A 21,164-nucleotide genomic window follows, 5' to 3' on the forward strand; every position below is an offset into this window, starting at 1 on the left:
ATATCCAACAAAAATGATTTCAAATTAAAATCAATCAGAAGAGATGGAGAAGGACACTTCATACTCATAACAAGAACAATTCATCAGGATGAAGTCTCAATCCTGAATATCTATCCCCCAATATAAAAGAACACACATATGTAAAAAAAATTACTAGAATGCAAATCACACATCAAACCCCACACACTAATAGTAGGAGATTTCAACACTCCTCTCTCACCAATGGATAAGTCAACTAGACAGAAACTTAACAGAGAAATAAGAGAACCAAAAGTTGTAACAAATGGACTTAACAGAAATCTATAGAACATTCCACCCAAACAAACAAACAAAAAAAAAATACACCTTCTCAGCATCTCATGGAACTGTCTCGAAAACTGATCACATACTTGGTAACAAAGCAAACATCCACAGATACAAAAAATTGGAGTAACCACCTGTGTCTTCTTGGATTACCATGGAGTAAAGCTAGAATTTAATAACAATTCCACCCCCAGAAAGCCTACAAACTCATGGAAACTGAACAGTCAACTACTGAACCACCCCTGGGTCAAGGAAGAAATAAAGAAATTGAAGTCTTCCTTGAATTCAACGAAAATGAAGACACAACATACCCAAACCTATGGGACACTATGAAAGCAGTGCTAAAAGGAAAGTTCATAGCACTAAGTAACTACATAAAGAAAATGGAAAAAGCTCACATTAGAGACTTAACAGCACACCTGAAAACTCTAGAAAAACAAAGCAGACTCACCCAGGAATATTAGAAGACTGGTAATAATCAAACTTAAAGCAGAAACCAATAAAATAGAAACACAGAAAACAATCCAAATAATCAATGAAACAAAGAGGTGGTTCTTTGAGAAAATTAACAAGATTGACAAACCTCTACCCAAACTAATCAAAAAGAGGAGCGAGAACAGTCAAATAAACGAGATCAGAAATAAAAGGGGGGGGACATAACTACAGACACTGAGGAAATCCAGAGAACCATTAGGTTTTACAAAAGCCTGTATGCCACAAAATTGGAAAATGTAAAAGAAATAGACTTTTTAAAGATAAATACCATATACCAAAATTAAATCAAGACCAGGCGAACAATTTAAATAGACCTATAAGTTGCAAAGAAATAGAACTCTTATCAAAAACCTCCCAACCAAAAAAAGCCCCGGACCTGATGGTTTTGGTGCAGAATTCTATCAGAAATTCCAAGGACAGCTAATTCCTAAACTCCTTAATGTGTTCCAATAATAGAAACAGAAGAGACATTACCAAATTCTTTTTATGAAGCTACAGTTACTATGATACCAAAACCATACAAAGACTCAACCAAGAAAGAGAATTACAGACCAATCTCACTCATGAATATCAATGCAAAAAATCTCAGTAAAATTCTGACAAGCCGAATCCAAGAACACATCAAAAAAAAATCATCCATTATGATCAAGTTGGCTTCATCCCAGAGATGCAGGGCTGGTTCACCATATGAAAATCTATCATTGTAACCCATCATACAAATAAATTGAAAGAAAAAAACCATATGATCATTTCATTTGTTCAACTATGTTCTTAGCAGCATTACTTGTAATAGCCAGAACCTGGAAACAACCTAGGTGCCCCTCAATGGAAAAATGGATAAAGAAAATGTGGCACATCTATACATTAGAGTACTACTCAGGGATAAAAAACAATGACATCTTGAATTTTGCATGCAAATGGATGGAAATAGAAAACACTATCCTGAGTGAGATAACCCAGACCCAAAAATATGAATATGGTATGTACTCACTCATTAGTGGAATCTAACCATAAACAAAGGACATTGAGCTCATAGTTTGCCATCCTTGAGAAGGTAAGTAATAAGGGGAACCCAAAGAAAAACATATAGAGGTCCTCCAGGAAATTGGAAGCAGACAAGATCACCAGGCAAAAGTTGGGAGCATGGGGGTGGGGGTGGGGGTGGACGGATGGGAAGAGGGAAAGAAAGAAGGAAGAATGGGAGAGTTGGGGACAGCTTGGGGGAGTGGCATGGTTGAGAGGGAGGAAGGACAGGTGTAAGAGCCGGAAAGAAGATATCTTAATTAAGGGAGCCATTTTGGGGTTGGCAAGAGACTTGGTTCTAGAGGGGTTCCTAAGTATCCACGGGGATGTCCCCAGCTAGGACCCTGGGCAGTGGAGGAGAGGATGCCTGAACTGACCTTGTTCCATACTCAGAGTGATGACTATCTTGAATATCACCATAAAACCTTTGTCTGACAACAGATGGAGATAAAGACAGAGACCCACATCAGAGCACTGGACTGAGCTCCCAAGGTACAGTTGAAGAGCAGAAGGAGGGAGAATATGAGCAAGGAAGTCAGGACCATGAGGGGTTGATCCACCCACTGAGACAGTGTGCCTGATCTAATGGGAGCTCACCAAATCCAGCTGGACTGGGATGAACAAGCATGGGATCAAACTGGACCTTCTGAATGTGGCTGACAATTGGGTCAGACTGAGAAGCCAATGATAATGGCACTGGGATTTGTCTCTACTGCCTGTACTGGCCTTTTGGGATTCTAGCCTATTTGGATGCATACCTTCCTAAGCCTGGATGGAGTGGGGAGGGCCTTGGACTTCCCACAGGGCAGGGTACCCTGTGCTCTCTTAGGACTGGAGGTGGAGGCAGGGAGGGTGAGTGAGGGAGTGAGAGGGAAGTGGGAGGAGGGGAGGAAGTGGAAATTTTGAATGGTATTATTTATAAAATAATTAAAATTAAAGTAAAATAAAAAAGAAAAGAAAAAATAAAACCAATGATCAGTGTCAATCTTTAGCAGACATATGAGCAAGACAAGCACACTTAATTGCTCTTGCTTACTTGGTATTCTTTCTGTTTTCCAGAAGATAACTGTATTTGACTTTATTTTTTACTTTAGAGATTATTCCCTCTCTGCCTCCTTTGGCTAGTACATCTTTGTTATGAGTACTCCATAGTTGGGTTTTGATATTCTCCTTCAATTTATATTTCTTTTCTTAGAATTAACATGTTCCATTATTGTGTGTGTGTATGTGTGTGTGTGTGTGTGTGTGAGATATATATATATATATATATATATATATATATATATATATAGAGAGAGAGAGAGAGAGAGAGAGAGAGAGAGATGTGCAGATGGTGCATATTAGTATGCCTGTGTATATACCATACACATATTGCAAACAGAGAAAAATGTCAGGTGACCTTCCTCTATCACTCAAAGCCTTACTGCTTTGAGATGAGGTATTTCATTGAATTGGAAACTCACCATTTGTGTGTGGGTGCATTGAGCAATGAGCATCCACCTGTCTCCATCCCTCAAAATTGGGATTACAAGGATTTGCAGCCATGCTCAAATTTTTGTATGTTTGCTGAGCATTTGATCTCAGATCCCCAAGTTTATGCAGAAAGTTTTCTTACCCACTGTGCTATCTAACCAGCTTCATGTTTGACTATTTTAATCATAATTTATAAATCAAGCAATTTCCAACTTATAACAAAATTAATTAGGTAACTCTAAATTTATTGCCTTTTATAAAGGGTATATAATACTTTCAAAAATGTTAGTTAGATGCATTAATATTCATAAGCAAAAAATAAATTGCAAACCAAGTTGTCTTCGTTAAGACAGGATTTTGATTTTTCAATATTGAAGATATTAAAAGGATAATGGAAAATTTTAACCAGCTAAGAATATTTAAAAAGCATTGCTGGCACCTTTTTCTAAAGATATCATTGCTAGAGCCATGGACATATGTTGCTTTCAAAGAAAATACATGCTTCACAGAAAGAAGTAAAGCAAAGCAGTGATTAAAGGCAACCAAGAAATGTATACTGTCTAAGAGGAGAATCCCATTGGAATGTGTTTCCTAGCAAAAGCATCACATCCATGAATTTAATAAAATACTTGACAAGCTTGTTGAATTGAAAAATTTAAACAACCAATCATCTCATGGAAACCATATCGACAGACAGTCAATAGAAACCAATGATAAATGCTTCAGAAACATCCTAAAGTTATGCAAGGATCAGTAATAGTTATGGTTTTATGATAATCATAAGTAAACATAGGAAAAACAGGTCACCTTAGAATTTTCAGTAGCATAAATGTCAGCATATTTTTAAGGCACAATAAATTTGCTTAAATGGAAATAGGGCTTGAAGATGAACTTTTTGCTAAAGACTGTTTGATACTTTCTTTAATTATACACACTATTCTTATTTAACTTTGAACCTCTCCTGCAGGAGGGAGAATTTATAAGTCAATTATAAGATGTGAATTTGTAAGTCAATTTAAGATATAAGTTAGAAGGCTTATTCTCAAATTTTTGTTTCAACTGACAGAAAGTAAGGAATTTGTTTTTATTTTGGCACATAAAAGAATGTTAAATGTTTTCCACAAGTTGCATTCATTTATCAAAAGTTATAAACTGTGTATTCATCTTTTATCCTAATATATATGCCAGGATTAGAAGTTGTTTTGACTTTAACTGTATTAGATTATGAGAGCAATTAAAAGAACTGATCAGTCAAGTTATTGCACCCATAAGGATATTTTTCCATTGTAGGCATTACAATTATGGCTATATTATAGACAGGGCTAAAGCCACACTGGTTTGGATCACCTAGGACTTGAAGACTCCTTCATAGTCTTGCCCTAGAATGGCATGCCTTCACCACTACTACAATGGGTACTGTGTTTTGGACAAAGAAGTCAGACAGATGAAGAATCAGTTTTCTAGACCCTTCACTCTATGGAGCATAGAAAAAAAGAATACTGATATTGCTATAATTCTGAAAAATGTATTTCTTTATAAATAAATCATAATAGTTTTTAAAATAGTTACTTCCTGAAGAAAATTAAAGCAGAGCTCTAACTTGAAAGTGTCTCCAGTTTTCAAATTATTTTACAAGATAAAAATATAGCTTTCTAGTAGAGCTTTGTTAACAAACACAAACTAACTTTTTCTCCCAATCTTTCCAACCTCTATAGAAACAGAGGCATCAAAAATAAATAAATAAAAACAAAAGGATAAGCAGGAATCAGAGAGTAAGTTAAATAAAGAGCATAAACTCATGACTGTAGTAGGTGGACTATAAGACAAAATGGTTTAGTAAATCATCGAGCAAATGAGGAAATATGTATGAACTGCCAATCATCTCTCCCAGAAGGAAGTTGAACAGGCTGTGTGACAAACAGTGGCAGGAAGATGGGGTGTGTGAGAATACACCAGATACACAATGATTCTTTTCCGTAGCTGCAAAACAAAATCTTTGAGCAACCACATGAAAGGTAAGATGGTGACCTGGCAAACAGTGGATAAGAATTCTTGAATCAATCTACTCATGAAGTTTGAATTTGTGGTCTTCCTATGTCGGCCAACCCAAATAACGCCTCTTATTCCTTGGGGAGCTACACTTGCTGCACAAGGTTATGGTGGACCCAGGAATGAGGCCAGAGTTTTAAATAGAAATATAAGAAACATCTGGATACATACAACACAGTGTCCTGCCAACCACAGTGAAGTCTAAGTTCATGTAGCAACTTATTATCAAGTAAGATCTGAAATATGTTCTATAGGACTAAAACACATTTTCTTTACATAATTGTAATGAGTGAAGCTAAGCTTGTGCTAAAATGTCATTTACCCAGATACAATAGACCATTCCATAGTCATAGTATTGCATTTTAGTTTTGTTGTTAATGAACTCATACATCATCTTGATGATTTTCACATTACTTATTTGCTGTGGTTGAGATAGGGTTTTGATATGTCATTCATTTGGCCTCAAGATTCTTATGTAGCCGAAGCTGGATTAAAATGTGTTGCCGTCCTCTTACTGATCTCCCATCATGTATAGCTTAATTTTATATTTTACTTTTAAGCAGTTGAATTAACTTTAAAAATACAACAGAAACCCTCATCCCCAGTCTGTGTTGACAATTCTTTCAGAAAACTCTCTCTTCTATTCTTAAAGTCTATTCAAACATGATACTAAACACTTATCTAGTAGCCCTTGGGGAGTGTGACTTTTAATAAATATCCTTTGCCACCACTTCCAGTTACATAGGAAAGCTTGGAGAAGGTTAGTGTTGTAACAGTCAAAGGAAATCACTAGTGATGAAAATGATTTTTAAATACTGAAACTAGGGCAGGAAACATATTAAATACAGACATTAAAATAATGCATGGCTTTTAGACACACAGTTCATGTTAGTTTTTCATTTATAAATAAAACTGGCATGGGATTATAAAGCCACAGTAGAAACTTCTGGGATGGTGGGCAATTCTGTATCTCAACCCTCCTATGGAGACATGTATCTATACAACCTGATGTAAAGAATTCCCTAGTGATGCACCCTGAGAACAACTGTACATCAAACTGATGAATTCCCAGGGAGGCCTGGATCCTACCCAAGAGCATTGCTCAATGTCACTTCTCTGGTTTGATAACTGTTGTTGAGTCATGTGCAGTATGATAATTGAAAGAAGCTGGGGAGTATCTCCATGGGGGCTTTTTGTACAGTGCAATTTTTACAGCTTCTTTGTGAATCTGAAAGTTAGTTCATCATACAAACAGAGACTCAATGTGGTCTCTTTTTTTGCAAGTTATGAACAGAAGAAAGGAAGAGAGGTAGCTTTTAGAGGCCACAGGGAAAGAATCCACAGTGGAGATCAATGTGGTAAAGACAATGCATTTCTGCAGTTGACAAATGATCTTGAGTGAGCTTTAAAACAAGTGCACCTGGTGCGCCAGATGCTAGTTTTGTGTGTGACACTGTGCCAGGACCTCTTACCTGTTTTCACGGTTTGCCAGCCCAGGGAGAAAGGGCTGCGGGCCTGCAGGTTGTAGGAGGAGATGGGACTGTGGTTGTCAGTTGCTGGACTCCATGAGAGAGTGGCTGTGCTTTCTGTGATTTCCTCCACGATGACCACCCCAGGTGGGCCTGGGGGACCTAAGGAAAAGCAGTGGATACAGCTAAGCACCAATCATTATAATCAACCACAAGACATTGTATTCCCAATGTGGTTCTCATCAAATGATGTGATCATCTTAATGAAATACATACTCAGTAATGAAAATAGACAGCAGAAACTGATGGGATACAAGTTATTTTCTAGAATTTCTGTGGGGAACTTAATTATGTATTATATTTTTTTCTGACACTTTGTGCCTGGAGGCAACTTTCAATTAGCATTATATTTTATAGGAAAAGGAAAAATAATCAGAAGCAGACACAAAGCTATGAATATCAATATAAACTGTAGCTGCTAAAATCAATCACAGACAACAGGCAGAGGCAGAAACAGGCAGGCAAAAATACTTCAGGAACAGACACAATGCCATTTATACTAAAGGGCTATAGGTGGATGGAGCTATATTATAGCTCAGAAACCTCAAGTATGCAAATCATGTAATGTACTATATTGAGCAACTCAGATTCTGGTCAAGAGGATGCAGAGTATTCTGAAATAGCAGTGCTGTAGGGAAGGAAGGTAAGGACATCCACCTAGAGTGACGTGTATGTAATGATCTGCGGAAATTCAAAGGAGACTCTTATTACGTTGTTTCAGGATTGGTGATGCAGTGGAATAGCAGTGATTCACAGAAGAATAATTTTCCCTTTGTCTTTAGGGATAGTATAAAGCAGAGGCAACTGGTCCACCTCCATGTAGCTTTTGTTTTGAAGAGATAGTCAGAATATGATTTGAGGAGAAATGTCCCATTAGTTAATTATGGCTAAAACATCAATTTTAAGGGGATTAAAATGTATATCTATTTAAAATTTAGTGATTAGGAGAAATATCAGTTTTCATGTTGTCATATTCATGTTCCATAATGTAAATTATACAAGTTGTAGATTGCTTCTATATGAAGACTATACACAAGGAGATATTTAAGTGACTAATCAATGAATTGATATGTAAATGGCATATTACTTGCTGGACTTGATGATCATGATATCTAAGAAATAAAGAAAGGAATGGTGAGCTGGAACATTTTAAAACATTGACAAGCAAATGACACTTTTAGAAGACAGGAGATCAGTATTTTTTTCACTGAACAGGTCACCAGATACTAAGGTTTGGAAGTTAGAGACTGTTCTAACATTAAAGTGATAGAATTGGGATTTTGAACAAAGGAGACAAAGGAAAGCCTTGAGAAGTGGAAATTTTTCCTCTAAGTAAATTGGTAAAAGAAACAGTAAAATAATATAACACAGAATGGCTTTGAAATAACAAGGAGAGAAAGCACAAGAGCTCCTTCTAGAAGTCAATCATTGTTTTCCTTATGGAGGAATCTAAGTCCTCCAAAGGGAGGCTGGGTGTGTGTGAAAGTGAGCTTACTGGCAGGGGGCATCAAGGAAGGCTTTGAGTAGAAATGTAATAGAAGAATGTGAAAGAGAATACAGAGAAAGAGCAATGGTTTTCCTCCAGGTTTAGTTGGATCGAATCATTGTGAAGGAAGCACTGAACAAATAAGCATGCTTTGAATATCCAGGACAGGCCTAGGAAAGCAGTCAGAAGTATAGGTGCAAGGTGAAAGCTCTGGATAGGTGCTGCTGCTCATCACCAAAAACATGCAGAATGTGGGCAACTGTGTAGTTCAGGTGAAGTCAGGAAGGTGTTAGTAGCTTAGAAAAATGGATGAGTTAAGAACATGGACAAGAAGACGACTCAGGAGTGGGATTTGTATTATGAGGGGCAATTGACAGAATTTGTGACTTATTTTTGTGAAGGTGAGATAGTTTTGAGTGAAAATTTGGTGTTCAGGGGTAAAGTGAAGAATATAATTATTAGTGTGGCTAATTCTAGGACTGTGCAAGAGTCTGCTAATGTAGCAGAAATATCTATGCTTAAGTCAGCAAAGGTAGATAAGGGCATGGTAAGGAAGAGAAAGGAGAGGGATGCAGATGTTGAAGAATACATCTGAGAAGATGTTAGACTGTAGAGACAGGAGCACAGGGAAGCATCTGTAGGAACAAAATAATCATGTAAATAACTTGATTTCTATGTGCTTACTACAATCAAGCCAGTAGCTACCATATTCTCACCACCTTATAATATATGAAGGGGACATACTATGTGTTTCCTGGACATTAATTATTAGTTTACTATTTCACAGAGGGGATGGAGGAACCTGAAAGAGACTATTCATTTGATAATTATTCAGACCATATGTTTGGTTTTATTCTAGGACAGGGAATCTGAGCATCCATTCAAATGAAAGAAATTACTTGCCATAGTCACTGTACTAATAAATAGCCCAGCTGAGATTTAAATATGGATTTGAGGGCAAAATCTGATTTTGGAAAGTAGCAAGGAATATTCAGACAGTTCTTCAACTATTAATATGAAAAACAGTTTCCAGTGAAGGAAGGAAAGAGAAAGTGTGTGTTACAGAAAAATGCAGGGGAAGTATGCAGTAAAGACAGGTGCCAACGGAACAACTGGTGAAGTCCATGCGGAGAGAGGCACCTTTCCCTTCCCTTCCTCGCAATGCAATTCATTCCTTCACTGAGCAGCAGAATCTATGCCTTTCCTTCTTTGAACCTGAGTTGTCCCACGGCCATTGGACTCTATCAATAACTTTTACTCTATCAATAAGAGTAAAAGTATCTAACACTGTTTGACTTTTGAGATGAGGTCATTAAAAGCTTTTCGTATTCATCCATCCTTCAGTGCTGGTTAGGGCTTAAGTTAGGGGACAGTTTTCAAGTCAAACTATATTGAGGCTACCGTTATGCCAGGAATTCCAAAGACATTCTGACAGAGGCATGAGGAGAAAGAAATATTCAGTTTGTTCCCAGCCTTCCCGTGTGTCCCAATCCCTGGGGCCAGACACGGTAGACAGCCTTCAAAGACCTCCAGCTTCCATTGGTGTGTGTGTGTGTGTGTGTGTGTGTGTGTGTGTGTGTGTGTGTAAATCTTAGAATGACTTAGCTGTGCCTGTCATCTGCTCAAGTCCTTGGAGAGTGTGATTCACATATCTTCAAACAGACTAAATTTGAGGACAACAATGGCTAATAGGAACAGGCTTCAAAATAGTTTATTGTTGTGAGTTTATTTAAAGAAACTTTGGGGTAGGGACCCTCAAATATTTTTCAAAAAGTTGAGAAATTTTGGTGATGTGTTTATAAAAGAAATCGTGGTCAAAATTTATTTTTTATCTCTTCCGTAATAAACCATTTATTCTGCTGTATTTTTAGCATTCTATTTATTTGTCTCTTCAAGGGACATTTGCAACTGCTTACTTGTAAGACCAAGGTCATATGGGGAAATGAGTTTCTGTTAAATAAGTGGTTTTCCCTTCTGAGTATTATAATTATAGGAAAATGTTTAGTATATCTTAAGACTATAACTAATAATCACTCAATATTTTCTAATGATTCAACTGGAATAATAATTTACTCTTCAAAATATATACCATGATAAATCTTCATAAGCTTTCAAAAACTTTTCTCTATTTGCATTTATTTCCCAAAAATATGTTTTGTAGCAAAATAGTCAGTAGCAAAGATTTATGAACCCAGTGTAATGTCTATGCTGTCTATTCATTCATAATTGCAAACCATTATAAACAAATGACTGTTTGATAATCATGAAATATTCAAATTATAACTCCTTGTGATAAAATGTTAGACAACTATTATTAATCTATTACTAAAGTCATTTAATAACACAGTCTTCATGGAACTAAATAAAGTACATTGAAAAATTATATGTAACTACAAATGAGTTAATAGTAATTTGTCAAATATGTAGAAGAAAATACCAGAAAGAAATGCATTGATTTAATACTTGTAGGTGGGAAATCACCTTATTTAAGATTTATTCTTTATGCATATTTCTATTTTTAAAAGGACTTATTTTTGTTTTATGCATATGAGTTTTCACCTACATGTATGTATGTGCACTATTGGGAGATCAGAGAAAACATTGGATTTTTTGAAACTGGAATCACAAATGGTTGTTAACCAACATGTAGGTGCTCGGAACTAAACCTGATCCTCTGGGAGAACACACAGTGCCCTAAGTACTAAGCCAGCTCTTCCCTTCTTTTCAGTCCTCAGTATAAGTGAGTGCTACTTCTCAGATGATTTTCAGATTACTCTTTAGAGCAGTGTTTCTCAACCCGTGTTTCATGACCTCTCTGAGGTCACCTAGGACCATCAGAAAACAAAGAAATTTACACCGTGGTTCATAACAGTAGTAAAATTACAAAAATAATTTTGTGGTTGGGGTTCACCACAACGTGATGAACTGTATTAAAGGATGGCAGTGTTAGGAAGACAGTGAAGATAGGGAGAGCCATTACTCTAGAGAAAGTTACATACATGCTGCTGTAAGGATAACCTGCTTAACAAGGAAACATCCACTGAGTGCCAGTGGATTGCTGGGTGAGACAAGATTAGCGATCAGTACTCGGTGTGTTAAAATGAGGTGGCAGAGGTAAACTTTTCACACATATATACCAGCAGCAACCACCACTTCCAAGTGTGTCAGGAATGCAAATGATAAGAGTTACTTCATTGGCTGCAATTGTTTTTCTGAACTTTATACTTGTATGAACAGCCAGATTGGTACTGGCCATCTATTAGGCCCTCAGCAAATGTTGGTGACAGAGAAGATGAAATTGAAGGACTGCAAAATAATGTAAGGTTGGAGGAAGCTGTGTTCTGAGTTTGCCATGCTGCATAATGAGATAAATAAATGTTTCAAAACATCATCATTCTGAGTGTGGCCAACAGCGGGGGCTGACTGAGAAGCAAAGGACAATGGCTCTGGGCTCTGATTGTTCTTCATGGACGGGCTCTGTGGGAGCCTTCTCAGCTTGGTCGATCACCTTCCTGGACCTGGGGGGAGTTGGGAGGACCTTGGTCTTAGCATAGAGTGGGGAACCCTGATGGCTCCCTGGCCCTGAGAGGGAGGGAGGGGAGGTATGGGTGGAGGGGAGGGGAGGGAAGGGGGAGAAGGAGGGGAGAGAAAGGGGAGAAGGAGGGAAGGAGATGGAAATTTTTAAATATAAAAAAAAATAAACCATGAGAAAAAAAAAAAAAAAAAAAAAAAAAAAAAAAAAAAAAAAAAAAAAAAACATCATCATTATGTTCCACAGGGAACGTATGTGATTTTTTCTTTTTAAAAGCATATTTGCATTAATGACTTTTTAGACAGGGTTAAAATGGCAAGAGAAAGACAGAATAGCTACAAATGGGGAAAAATGATTTCACAGTAGGCTATGTTAGAAACTTGGAGCATTGTAACCTATAGAAAATAATTTTTTAAATCCTTATATATATGAAAGATTTTTTATGAATATATTACTACAATGCTGCTCTAAATATCTGGTGGTGTGATTTCCTTCTTAAGAGAAATTAGCCATAATTTTCAGCTCTAATAAAGGTGAAAACAATTTACTGTTATTATGTTAGTATTGGCTTATCAGTGCTGTATTCGTAAAGAAAATATTTTTAGACAATATATGCTGACTGCCAGCTCAGTTAGCTTCCTCTTTATATTTAGGGAGTGAATTCATTAGCATATTAATGTATCAACTATCTTTGTTTTTAAACTTAGCTCCTAATGGCCCCGTTTTCTTCTAGCTCTTATTTTTCTAAAAATCAACCCAGGTAGCAAACATTTTTTAAAAAGACTTTTGCATCTGTTTACAGAAAGCATCTTTGAAAATAGATTATTGAAAGAAAAATGCCTCAGCACCAAGGGATTTGTGACAGTAGCTAGTGTCTACATATGAGAAAGCCACCACTTACTTTGTCGGAATCTCAAGACATTTTATAAGGACCAGTAGGGATCAATACCCATAAATCAATGGCAGGAACTTTCTGTTTTATGTCCTCATGCTGAGAACTCCCTAACAAACAAGAAGCAGAAGCCAAGTGCTGCTTTCTCCGTGCTTCCTCCTTTAGGTTCCTGAGAACTATTATCAGGGAGCAGCTGAGGACATTCTCACTTCTATTGCTCACTTAACGATTTCTCTTTCTTTTCTCTTCTTTGTTTCATTCTTCCTTCCTTCCTTTCTTCTTTCTTTCCTCTCCTCTCTCCTTGACTCCCTCCCTTGTTTCCTTCCTCTCTCCCTCCTTCCTTTCTTTCTCAATTGCAAAGCATTGTGGTCATGCAATGTATTCTCATCATGCTCCAGAGACTCTCAGGCCTCCATAGAGTCAATCCAGTGCTGAAAGCACTGTTGATCTGATCTCCAACCCCTAACCAAGAAGCTACCTTCTAACAAAAAAAAGATAATCTCTTTTGGAGGAGCTGTTGACTCTACAAGCAGGAAAGGATCTGTCGCCTCATAACCTCTGAAGCTCATTATTCTGCTAGTAACCTGAAACAAGGACCCACTACTGTAGGCAGCATTGCAGAGCCTGGAACTTTTAAATAACTGGAGTCATCCAATTCAAGTAAATTATTTCTCTTATCAGCAAGTTATGCCTTAAATGGGAATCTTTTCCCTACTCTGCCACTGAAAACACTCTACTGCTCTTTTAGTGGGGTGGCACAAGCATGAAGGAGAGACAAGGTTCAGGACAGCCTGTCAAGTTAGTCAGGTGGTGACACTGGGGTCACAGTCAGATGGATTAGACTGATTCCCTGTGGTATTCCTGCCCACCCTCCTGCCAGTCTCGAGCAGAAGTTGGGGAGCAGGCTATAGAGTTGCTTTCTGTCTAGGGCTTCACAGAGATGACCGCGGAACCCTCTAGGGGACAGTTGACACTATGCCAAGTAGCTCTGACTCATCACAAGCTCTGCCTGATCCTAAGACTTCTTCTTTCAAAAACATCTCACTGCAAAGATTATTTTTACATAATAAAATAATTAAGTTTATTTTTATTTTTTGTATGTGGCAAGACTATTCTGGTCTTTTTCTTTACACACAGAGAAAAGTTAAAAAGGAAAACTAAAGTTTCTAGGACTTCAATTATCTTATTTTTAAACTCTTTAAAATCTAAAGTGAAAATCTGATAAAAATATGCCACGGTATTTCAAATGACTTCTTTTTTGACATTCTCATGTATACATATAATATGCTTTCATCATATTCCCCTCCAGATGAGAACTATGTTCTTCGTTTCCCAGCTTCCCAGTCTCCTGAAATGATCACACAGAAACTATATTGTTTACATCACTGCTTGGCCAATCACTTAAGAATATTGCTAGCAAATTCTTATATTTTAAATTAACCCATTTCTATTAACCTGTATATTGCCACATGACTGTGGCTTACTGGCAAGATTCCAGCATGTCTGTCTCTGGCAGAGGCTCTATGGCTTCTCCCTACTTTGCCTTCTTTCTCCCCACATTCAGTTTAGTTTTCCTCACCTAGGTTTACTCTGACCTATCACAGGCCAAGGCAGCTTCTTTATTCATTAACCAATAAAAGCAAAACATATACAGAAGGACTTCCCACATCATGTTCTCATGTCTCTTAGTTCTATGTTCAGGTCTATAAGTAAGAGGGTCACATCTACTGAACACACACAGCTGTACTGTAGATGGAAGGAAGTGGGTGTAGCCATTACTCACAGAAAGGAAGTCCTACACATTTTCTTCAAACACAGAATGAAGAGCAGGCTTAGATACTGCCTGTGGACTAGGTTAGTATGAATAAATAAATCCAAGAACTCTATAGACAATATTTTATCTTTATCACGTAACTTACTTCTCTACAAAGAACTATCACTGCAAAGGAGTATTTTCTATAGACTCAACTGAAAATAAACAATGATAAAACTTTTCAATGAAAGATATATGTATATATGTGCATATCTGATGTATGTATGTATGTATGTATGTATGTATGTATAGTGCGTGTCTGTGTGTGTGTGTGTGTGTGTGTGTGTGTGTGTGTGTGTGTTGGTACTTTTATTGTAGCTCAGACTTGCCTGGGAATTATTTTCTATAGACTCACCTGAAAATAAACAATTATAAAACTTTGAAGAAAAGATATATGTATATATGTATATGTATATGCAAATGTGTATATATGTATGTGTAGTGTGTGTTTGTAGCTGTGTATGTATGTGTAGTGTGTGTGTCTGATTGGTACTATTACTGTAGTTCAGACTGGCCTGGAACTCACAGGAGTCCTCCTGCCTCAGCCTCCTCATGGTTGGTATCAGAGGTATGAGCTATCATGTCTAGGATCAAAAATAATATTTAGTCAACAATACAATTGATTTTTGTAGCACGGTTTATGTTAATGTGCACTAAAAAATGTTAACAAGTGATTGGTGAGTTTTTCACCTCCACACTAACAAAGAAAAGGCCTTGAACTCACAGAGATTCACCTGCCTCTTCCTCTCTGAGTGCTGATATTAAAGGCATGCACCGTCACTTTTTTAAAAAAGATTTTTATTTATTTAATGTACATTTGGGTTTTGCATGTATGTATGTCTGTGTGATGGTGTCAGATACCTTGGAACTGGACTGACAGACAGTTGTGAACTGCCATGTGGGTGCTGGGAATTGAACCTGGGTCCTTTGAAAAAACAACCAGTGCTCTTAATCAATTGATCCATCTCTCCAGTTCCTAAGTGTTTATTCTAATACAGGAAATTGATATGATGTGGACATTCTGGGCTGGCCAAGTTCAGCTTCCTGCAGCACTGTGATGAGCCTTCTTTATGTCTTCATTAGATATTTGCTGCCAATAATATCCGTCACAAAGAGGGAGGATGTCTTAGGTTGTTTATTATTTACTCACCTAATTGAGTTGAGTCTTTTCTAATGTGTTCAGTCTCAGGAGAGTAACTAACTCATTTTTAGCAGGGTTAGTCAGGGATGGAAAGGAGAAATTAATAGTTACAATGAATTTTTGAAAAGTAATTTTGATAAATCTCAGCATTTATTCATAACTACCTATTAACTGACAATTTTTTATCATTCATCTTTTATCTATCATCTACCTATCTATATCTACCAATTATTTATCTATTATCTCTATCCAACTATTTATTTATTTATTTATCTGTCCATCTATCTTCTATTATCCATCATCTACCAATCTATCATTTATCTTTAATCAATTTATATATCAATTATCAATCAATCTATCTATATTTATTTAATCTATCATAAATATCTTGATCCATCTATATCTTTATCTAGTCTATCATATAGATTACACAGTTCATCTGTTTTATAATTACTGCCTCTTCTCAATCTGCCTTCTTTTTGGGGGGTAGGGAGTTCAAAACAGTTTCTCTGTAGCTTTAGAGTCCTTCCTGGAACTTTCTCTGTTCCAGGCTTGTCTCGAGCTCACAGAGATTGCCTGCCTCTGTCTCTATAATGCTGAGATTAAAAGGCTTGCACCACCACGGCCCAGTCCTCAATTTGCCATTTTAAAGGCTACATAGACTTTACAGTGAACACAATGTTCACATTTCATCTCCTTAAAGGCTTCCCTGACTACTCTGTCTGGGCAAAGCCACTGTGTTCTCATGTACTTTTACTCAGCATTGAAATCACAAATAGAAACAATCAAAATCATGGATATTATAATAATAGTTGCCTCCCCTTTTGGAGTTTACAAACAGGATTTTGAAATGACCCGTGGTATTTTTGTATTATATTTCCAGTGTTAAGATACTACTTAAAACATTATACTAAGCTGTACATTTGTAATAAACGAATGAATATTTAGTAGCAAGCAATCTTAGACACAGGTTGTGACTTAGTATTTGAACACTTTCACTTTTGACCAGTCAACATATGAAAAGAACTTAGTTTACAAGACTCGTTGCAGCATTCTGAAAAAGGACTAAATATGGATATTTGAAACTAGAAGTCTCATTGCATCACTCTCTCACCCTGGTTTGACGACGCTAATTGGACACGTGCCTGTCAAAGGTGTGGTTCAGACTTTGGTGAACAGGGACATTTGTGGCATTACTGCAAAAGCAGCACAGATTTGTCTGAGCTTTTTTAAGCCATAGAATTTCCAGGTTTGCACCTAGAGCTTGAAAATTTCCATTTGTATATGATGCCTAGGAAAACCCTATATGTACTGTATTTCAAGAAAAATGATTTAAATTGAGTCAGGCAAGGAATCAGAAAATCCTATCCTGGATGACCTAACTTTTTTCTGTGAAAGCTTTGGGAACCTATGTAAATTTCTGAACATTGGTGTTTATTAGTTTCTTGATATTGCATAATACATTAGCAATTTTGATCTTGTAAAGAGTATTATATTATATTATCTTTAAAAACTATCAATTTGCCACCATAGCACCTCTCGGTCCATGTCTTTTTTTTTTCCTAATGAATAACTTCACAAACAGATAATAGTCATTATCATATCCTTTGGCTTAATCTCTAATTTTGGAGTATGATGGCTATTCTTGGTTGTCAAGCAGACTATGTCTGGATTAATTAAAACCCAAGTGCCATGGTATTTATTTAAATAAAACCCAAGTGGGGGATATTTGTTGATTGAACTATTTGAAGAGGGAAGATACATCCTGAATCTGGATCTTGTGAGACAGGAATATCCACCTTTAATCTGGGCCACATCTTCTGGTGGCACATTACATAATGAAGATGGAAGCAGGAAGCCCTTTTACTTTGTCTGCTTGCCTTAGCTTTTGCTGCCAAGTTTATTCATGAACTGGCATTAGAGGATAATTCCAGCATGTACTGAAGACACGTTAAGAAATCCAGCCTTGTAGACTGAACAACTACAGGATTCTTGGACCTCCATAGGGAGTCAACCATTGTTGGAATAGTAGGGCCATACTCTCTAAATCACTCTAATGTATTCCATATTAACATGTGTGTGTATGTGTGTGTGTGTGTGTGTGTATTTTCTACATCAGCTCTGCTTCTGTTAAGAAACCTGAGTAATACACTAATACAGTGACTAATTAGTTGCCATGAATTAAATCTATCATGATAAAATTCTTGGACTATAGTCTGATCAAATGTGTAATATCCATGGAAAGGTATGCTTAGGGAATTCTTGTTATACTCTTTATGTTTTCAATTAAATCAAGTGTTATTATTAATAATATTTCAAAATATAGTTACTATTAGAAGTATAAGTATTGTTATTCCATTTATATTTTTATGAATAAGTTATATATTATTTTATATATAGTATATATTATAATATATATTTTTGTTATTGTGTTTTGCTACACTTTATACAACTCATAAATAAAAATTGGAAAATGCTTTCTTACTTAAAAAAAACTATCATGTGATCAATAAATAGATACAGTAGCAATGAGTGGGCATTTTACTTCTTGGTAACTTAGTATTACTTACTCTCACAATATATTTTTGCTAATGAATATAATCCATACTTTTGTTACCTAGAAAATTCCTCCAGACTGAAACACTGACTCCAGAAAGGAAGGCTCTCAGAAGTAACCCCACCTCACACTATCTTGAAGTAAACTCTACAAACTCATTGGTTTGCCAAGCAGCACTTTGGCTGAATGGTTATTTCAGATGAATCATTACTTTGGTGGGTCTGTCCTTAGTTTTTTTGTTGGGGATGAGTTAATGCCTGTATTATGCCTCTAGAAAAAAATCTCACATAACAGAAGCATCTGAGGAATCACATTAAAACTAATTTGAAAAATAAACAAGAACATGTCATGTCAACAGCAGATTCTATAATATATTGTAAGAGATTTATAGTTTTACAATGGATCATCATCATCATCACCCTCATCATAATTATCAGCTTTATTATTCTAACTGAATAGCTATTGCATACCTACTTTTAATGTAGAAGGTATTGCACTAAGTTTTATCTCCCTCTCTCTAAATCTTCCTTAGTAAATTTTGTGCTGAAAACACCTTTCACAAATGAAACACCCAGCCTCAGAAAGTAGAGGTAGCAGCTAAGCTTTTGATTTTCCAAAATCCGGTCTGCAATTTGATTTTGATTCTGATTTGCAGATGTTATCCCAGTTTCAACACTGTATTATCCACCATTGTGTAACATGCTCTATATGATTTCATATTGATAGAACATGTACAACTTAGAAGATTCTTTTTAATGTTTTTATGGAGCAGTGAGGAGGCAGACAGTTTTGTTATTGTTACTGGAGAGTGGGTTTAAAGATGAAAAGTACTATATGCCTGACTAGACCTGCCCCAGTATGGTCTAGGGAAGGTGTTCTTACCCCCATCTCTTATTACATGAGTTGTCCTGACTAGGTGTCCTTAATCTTGACAAACTCATCTGTTACTGGTACTCATAGATTCAGAAAAACATGTTTAAGTAAATCAGATCATGACAATTTATAGTGATAGGTGCTGGTTCAAGAGGGAAAACCTGTCCTTAGCTGATTTACTTAGATACGTGGATAGAGCAGTACAGACCCCATTCGGAAGAGTGGCCAGTTTCTCTTTGTATAAGTGTTCAACAAAGGATTTAGTCTCTGTCATTCCTGGAAGCCAATTCATGTCCTTAGGAATCAGCTTTGAAGGAAGGCTAACAAAGTAGAGAGGTGAAAACAAGTTGGGTCCTTGCAGGAAAAGCTGAGACTCTAGATATGACAATTAAAAACTTGTTTTAACCTCGTGCCCTAGAGTAGATAGATTTCATACCTTTTAAGTCAACAATTGGAATTAGGTTTAATATTGCTTGCTACAGAGTATCCTACATATACAGGATAGCTGAGAACACTCCTTGTTTATAAAAGATAAAAGCTAGAATAATTTTCCATCTTTAAGAAAACTGGTTATACTAACATAAGCAACCTGAAAAGGGAATCACCAAAAATATCTAATTACTGCAAATAAACATTTTGGAATTGAAAAATGACAAACCAGTTGGGAAAACTGACAGAACAGCTGGCCAACTAGAAGTAAACAACCATTTAGATGAATGCAAAGTACAATGAAGTCATTAAAATGGTTTAAAAATATATCACTTTTGGATAGAGACTTCAGACTCTCTAAATAGATAATGTTATAATCAATGTAGATTTATGGCCACAAATTTCAACAAACTATTGAAAATGTATTTTTTACACCAAAGATAAAAGAAAAGTATGTCACAAATACTTAACTCAATAATGTGTTTCTTGTTGTTGAACTCATTGAAAAACTGACCTTGAAAAATTTTAAGAAAATATTATATAAAAAAATAAAATGCCACCCCTGATACTTTTTAAAGAAGAAGTCTTAGTAGACATCTTAGTATGAGGCTCTTGAGTATGCCCTGCTTTTTTCCAGCAATAGACCTGAAATAAACTTGGCATCAATGAGGAAAGAAAGGCGCATGGATTCTATAAAGAGGTGAAAAGGAAGATTGGACTTGAAGAACTTTACTGCTGGGACAACACATTTGTACTCAATGACTCTGGAAACTGAGAAATAGTAAAGGCCCCTGGACTGGAGCTGACTGGACACAGTAGAACTTACTAGAAAAATTAAGAGCTAGAAGGGTCCATTCTAAAATTTCATAATTGGAGACTCTGGGAGAACAATTGTAGAAACAGAAAGTAATTTGGGAGGGGATTTTAGAAAGACTTTATTTTTCTTTTCATTCTATACAGTTTTAACTGAAATCCTCTGATGGAAGACTGCAGCCAGTAGCGGCTTGAGAAGCTTGAGGAGAGGCATCGTGAAGACTGACCAGGGATCAATCTGGGTTAGTTACAATGTTGGGTATCATTGAGAGCCAGTCAAAGTGAAAAAGCAAATGATGCTTTAGGGACTCCCACCAGTGCACGTGCTCCTTCCTGACTAATGCTTACTTGTGGCGAGAAACAGACATGGTGGGGTTTAGCAGTTGACATAAATAGGCCAAAGAAGTCAGGGTTTTTATGCAGGAATTAATTTTGGCATAGCTGGTACCTATTAACTCAGTCAACATGGGGAGACATCCAATTCAGTACATTAAATAAACTGTCTGAGGTATCATGTCACTGTTAGGAGGTCAATACCTGGCAATTTGGAGCCAGCATAGAATCCCTGTAACTGAAATGAAAACAGGATAATGAGATGCTGTGTCCTAGCTATCTGTGATATCAACAACTTGGTCAGAAATTCCTCACTTAGACAGGAAATCTCAGAGCACATGTAGCCCTTTGTTTTGCTTCTTTGTTAAATTTCTTTCCCACATAATCTATGTAGCCAGCCTAGAGACCATTCATTGTTATTTT

The 21,164-nt window shown here is 36.5% G+C and overlaps 1 protein-coding gene across 1 annotated transcript in view; it reads right to left on the bottom strand.

Moving 5' to 3' along the window:
- Window positions 1-21,164, bottom strand: part of Cntn5 (contactin 5) — a 481,109-nt gene that overhangs the window by 58,750 nt on the left and 401,195 nt on the right. Inside the window, exon 15 of the mRNA XM_038322119.1 lies at window positions 6,816-6,974. Coding sequence (XP_038178047.1) covers window positions 6,816-6,974 — 159 coding nt within the window. The remainder of the gene's footprint in view (window positions 1-6,815; window positions 6,975-21,164) is intronic.

This window comes from Arvicola amphibius, chromosome 3 (genome assembly GCF_903992535.2).
Source record: "Arvicola amphibius chromosome 3, mArvAmp1.2, whole genome shotgun sequence".
NCBI classification, from domain to species: domain Eukaryota; kingdom Metazoa; phylum Chordata; class Mammalia; order Rodentia; family Cricetidae; genus Arvicola; species Arvicola amphibius.